This window comes from Vollenhovia emeryi, unplaced genomic scaffold (assembly GCF_000949405.1).
Source record: "Vollenhovia emeryi isolate VEMERY1.0 unplaced genomic scaffold, V.emery_V1.0 DF939170.1, whole genome shotgun sequence".
NCBI lineage: Eukaryota > Metazoa > Arthropoda > Insecta > Hymenoptera > Formicidae > Vollenhovia > Vollenhovia emeryi.
Genome location: NW_011967196.1, coordinates 160,418 through 166,206, shown reverse-complemented (window position 1 = coordinate 166,206; position 5,789 = coordinate 160,418). Strand labels below are relative to the sequence as shown.

Sequence of the window (5,789 nt, the reverse complement as noted above, 5' to 3'; positions counted from 1 at the left end):
AAAATTTAGCCTGTAAATCGTGCAATCGTGGCATAACATGGCGTTTTAAAGAATTTTTTGACATTTTCCAAGTAAAATGTATGGTAAAGTTTCAAGCACTCTAGCAAAGAGAGAATGTTCTTTTAAAATTTACCTTGAAAATCAAGTAATCGTGGGACAACACAGTAATTTGACGAATTTTATGAATTTTTTTGAAATTTTACTAGTAAAGTATATAGTAAAGTTTCACAAAACTCATAAAGTTCTAGGAAATGCTATGTTGTCCTATAATTACGTGATTTTCGGGGTTTTGAGAGAAAATTCTCTTCGTGTACTTAAGTACACGATACGGAATCATATATACATATACGGGTGACGCGAAAGCAAATTGATATTTTAACGTGTTTTCATAAATATTCCCTGTACGTACGCCATGCGCGATAGAGCGCCGGTGACACGTTAATAAAACCGGCGCGTTAATTGCTGAATTCCTCATTGATTAATAGCGCCGGAGACTTCGGGCAGGGGGGGGGGGCGGGGGCCGAGTGAGCCGACAATTTCAGAGCCGGGAGAAATAGCTGGTCTCCGCGGCGCGGATATCTTTACACCGCGGAAATAATCCTGAGTCATAATCGGTCGCGTTGTTCTTATTTTATTATTTAATATTCGCCGGCGCGCGATATCATCGCGCGATAAAACGATTCGCCGCCACCGGGATATTTCGTTCGCGCCCGAGTTTTAATTAATACTCAAACGCTCTTGGATATATTTTACATAAAAATGGCTCTGCGAAGAATGGCTCTCGTCTGTTATACGAATAAATAGGCGCTGACAGGCGCGCGATCGATATCGGCCAACAAGCGATTTCAATTACATTTTGTTACCTCTTGTAATGAGGCGCAGTTTAATCATCGTTGAATTACGCGAACGCGCGGGGAAATATCCTCCCCCCCCCCCTCCCCCCGTGTATATACCTGTGTTTGTGTAAATTGCTGTTACCGACATTGTGATAAATGTGTACGCCACTCGCGCTGATACGATGGCACTCTTGCTATTAACGATCTTTATGGTGTCAATCAAATAACTTGGTAACTCGGCCTTACTCCCCAAGGTCCCCCCACCCCTCATCATTGATTAATGGTTTGCGGCGAAGGATCTTCAGAAAGTTTCGCAGCTTTGTACGCGTGGAGGAAATATGGTGTGTATAACGCGGCGCTAGCGTCCCGCTATAATCCTCCTATTTATAAACCGCTCGGTAATTTAAAAATCTTTAGAAAAATAGCGCGGTCCTTTATCAACCTTAAGTAAATCTCCGCCAGCAGGAAGGTGCATCCTCACAACTTCCCAACGCCGTCGCGCCACTTTTCCGAGGGGGTAAGAACACGCGATTGAAAGTTGCAACGCGCAACGTGCCCCGTGTGATAATCAGCCTTAATTAGCAGCGACGATTTGATGCAATCCCGTGAAATTACATTGAAAAGAATTCCTAATATTAGACTGAATCCCCGGTTTTATACACGGAGAGAATTTTCTCTTGAAATTTATCCTGAAAATTACACGGAGAGAAAGATGTAGTTGCCGCAGCTAAAAACTGCTTGTGGCAACTAAATTTCAGTTGTAAAATATGGACAGCTAATATTTAGTTGTAATAGCTAAATATTTTGCTACTGTGCCTATTGTATTAGATGCGATAGCAAACCGTTTGCTGTGGTTTCGAAATTTATAGTTATGGCAGCATAATATTTCAAGCAAACCATGATTAGTTATGGTAGCGAAATTTTTCTTTTCAGTGGCGGTGACAACGCGGCATTTTCAAGACTATTATCAGATTTTTGTATAACTTTACTAATTTTACTAGTAAAATTGTAAAAAACTCAGAAACTTCTTTAAAATGCCATTTGTCGCACAATTGCATAATTTTCAGGGTAAATTTTAAGAGAAGATTCTCTCTTTGTGGAAGTTTCCCGAAATTTTACCATACATTTTACTAGTAAACTGTATGCTAATTATTAACAAAATGTCAAATTTCAAAAACTCTCATACAGTTCTTAGAATTTCCTCTTAAAATTTATCCTGAAAATTGTAATCGCGGGACACCACAGCATTTAAATGAATTTTATGAAAGTTTTTGAAATTTTACCATACATTCTACTAGTAAAATATACTAATTGCAAGTGTAATTGCTAATGAAATGTAAAATTTCAAAAACAGTCATAAAGTTCTTAGAATTTTTTTAATTTATCTTGAAAATTGTATGATTGTAAGACACTATGGGATTTCAAAGAATTTTATGAGTTTTTCGAAATTTTACCATACATTTTACTAGTAAAATATATGCCAAGTATAATTGCTAGTAAAATGTAAAATTTCAAAAACTCTCATAAAGTTCTTAAAATTTTTTTTTAATTTATCCTAAAAATTATGTGATCGTGGGACACTACGGGATTTCAAAGAATTTTATGAGAGTTTTCCGAAATTTTACCATACATTTTACTAGTAAAATATATGCTAAGTATAATTGCTAGTAAAATGTCAAATTTCCAAAACTCTTATACAGTTCTTAGACTTTTCTTTTAAAATTTATCCTAAGAATTATGTTATCGTGGAACAACACGACATTTCAAAGACTATTATCAGATTTTTGTGTAATTTTACCATACATTTTACTAGTAAAATTTCAAAAAACTCATAAACTTCTTTAAAATGCCATATTGTTGCACAATTATATGATTTTCAAGGTAAATTTTAAAAGAAAATTCTCTGTGGAAATTTTACCATACATTTTACTAGCAAACTGTATGCTAAGTATAATTACTAGTAAAATGTCTCTCTCAAATTTTCAAAACTCTCATACAGTTCTTAGACTTTTCTTTTAAAATTGATCCTGAAAATTACGTGATCGCGGGACATCACGGCACTTCAAAGAATTTTATGAGAGTCTTTTTGAAATTTAATCATACATTCTACTAGTACTTACATTTAGATACTTTACTAGTAAAACATATGATAAAATTTCAAAAACTGTGACAAAGTGGTTCGAAATGCCGTGTTGTCCCACGATCACATAATTCTCGGGATAAATTTTAAAAGAAGCTTCTCTCCCCATGTATTATTGATTGCTTTATCACATAAAGCTATGGGGATCGCTGACCCGTGCGCTCACAACGAGAGATATCACCGTGAGTCACCTCCCGCCACTCGAAGAGGAACGAATTTGCTCTGGCAATGGCGTTTACGTGCGGCTGCACGCGCGATGGGGGTTGGAAGTAAGACGCGCATTAAATCGGAGTGACAGGCGCGTCGCGCGGAGTGATGCGATCGGGAAGACGGATGCGAGACCATTTTCCGTAACTGGATAACGGCTACGCTTTTTCAGCTGGAACAATCGCAGTGCCCCCCTCCGGCTCGATACGACTGCGAAGGGCACATAACTGTCGTTGGGCGGCGTGATTCACATGAAAGATTGCACGCGGCCCGATACATTCATGGGGTCGCGGGGCCATAAATGTTATTGTTGCTGTTAGCTTTATTACACTTGCCTCGAGAAACGTTCCTTATTCCCGAGTGTCCGCGCTTTCTCGTCTCCTCCGCGCGATCGTATCACGCCGGAACTGCGCGCGACTATATCGAGATAAAATATTCGCCTCGGAGAACGACGGGTGGGGAAAATTGCATAATACGTTTTGTAAAATGTCGACAAATCAAAGCGATGCGGAGCTGCGATATCGACGTTACGCGCGCATTTGTGAGCCGCCATTATGTAACGTCGCGATCGAACACGCCGCTCGTTTCGTTTCCTCCCGCGAGACGCATCTCCCGTCTTGTGATTCAGTAATTCTGCATTTTGATAGAAACCTTTGTATCGTTAGACAAAGGATAAAAAGGCAGGGCAGACTTCACGCCTCGTTAACTTTGAGAGCGAAGCGCGTGACTCGGTCGATTTGCCGTTGCGCACTCAGAAAGAGTATTTACGCCTGCTCGCACCGTCCCATTTAGCTTGATCAATGAACTTTGTTCGGTTCGATAATATCGCGCGACTCGTATAAAGCATCGCTTGACGATCGCGCCGCAATCGCAGTAGATATATCGAACTAATGTTCGCTCTAGTTCCATGGCTTCCTGCCGTCGGGGATGGCGGGATCGTATTACTATCTCGACGCCGCATTGTCACGAGAATGTGCCAATATGACTCAGAAAATATTCCCGATACTCTGACTTCTGTTTACCGTTGCCCCTCGTTTCCCTCTTGAAAAACATCAGTTTTCACGGAAACACGCTTGTAACGTAAGTCGAACTTACGTGTTCGTTACAAGTTGGATGATGGCTATTTATTCGCTCGCGAGTATCGCTGAGTATCTCGAAAACTTTGTGGAAGGATACACGGAGAAAAGAAAAAAGTCTACGGTTCGATCAGGGTTTATAGTTTTCCAGGGCATGACGTATTACCACGTCGCCGAAGAGGAGTGGCAAGATCGTAACGTAGAAATCAGGAACTTCGGAATTCGGAACGATAAGTATGTGGCAAAGCAAAATAATTGCTCCGTTGTCTCCAGACTCGATACAGTATCGAATAATTAAAATTAGGCTCTGTTTGGCAAAATTTGCTGGCGCACGGAGAGAATTTTCTTTCAAAATTTACCCTGAAAATCAAGCGATCGTGGAACAACGTGGCATTTTCAACAATTTTGAGAGAGTTTTTTGAAATTTTACCATACTTTTTATTAGTAATTACATTTAGTACACATTTTGCTCCAAAAATTCTTCGAAACGCTACGATTACACGATTTTCAGGATAAACTTTAAGAGAAAATTATTTCCGTGTACGATTCTATTGTTTTAGACGCGTGACTAGGGCCAGTATTCATCTTTAGATACTCCAAGAAGTAGCTGAAATGAAACGTTCCATACAGCATCTTCAGATTCAAGACGATGTTGAATATAAGATCCGACTGTAAATATCCAAGATAGCAAAACGTGCGCGCGAAAAATAACAGAATTATTTTTTCATACACTAAATGGCGATCGTGTCGACGGCGTTCCCGTAGTAGGAGAATCTTAAAAAAAAATGTTGATCTACATTAGGAAGAGAGGCGTGGAGTATTATTTTTCCTGAGCGATTAAAGACGACGAGGTCGGAACAGAGTAGCGAAGTCGAGTACTTACGGTGACCGTATGGCGGTGATTCTCCGGTGATCGATGCGATACGCGGCGCGTCCTCGGAGACTTCGACGTCCGCCGATTTACGATAGACTTCTCCAATGGAGGCCGTGCAACGTAACTGTAAGTAGCCCTTGTGGAACATACTTCTTATCACTTTAAACTCGATCAGCGAGACCGTGGATTGTGTCCCGTCTTCATGAGTCGTAGTGTAATTCCGTTCATGGAACAGCTTCTCCTCCTGAAACAGCAAGAGGCACGAATCAATGCTCGATACGTGGATCTTCTCAGAAGATAAGATGGCGACGTGTACACTGATAGAAAAATATGTAGTATTTGAAGCTATAATTGCATACTAAAATGATTATAGTCAGGAATATCATTTTTATATAGTAATTAGTATATAATATATTAGTATACAGGGTGTTATGTAATACCCGCATCAACGCTTATTGTGGGATAGAGTGGACTAGACTAAGTCGAAAAGTCCTCTACCATTTTGCAATTTTCGCAAAAGTCAGCGAGTTATTAATTATTAAAAATCGCTGTCTTAGGCCGGCCCACTGCCCAATTCAAACGTGCGGCGAGATCGATCGATCGTTACTAGGCGTGCAGAGAGTTGTAACGATCGATCGATCTCGCCGCACGTTTGA

At 40.1% G+C, this 5,789-nt stretch overlaps 1 protein-coding gene across 2 annotated transcripts in view; it reads right to left on the bottom strand.

The window, feature by feature from the left end:
• LOC105563838 overlaps positions 1 to 5,789 on the bottom strand; it is a 138,616-nt gene that overhangs the window by 20,514 nt on the left and 112,313 nt on the right. For both annotated transcript variants that reach the window (XR_001009074.1, XM_012015780.1), the window contains exon 5: positions 5,143 to 5,377. Coding sequence is in view for 1 of the 2 variants with exons in the window: in XM_012015780.1 (XP_011871170.1) it covers positions 5,143 to 5,377 (235 nt within the window). In the remaining variant the exon portion in view is untranslated. The remainder of the gene's footprint in view (positions 1 to 5,142; positions 5,378 to 5,789) is intronic.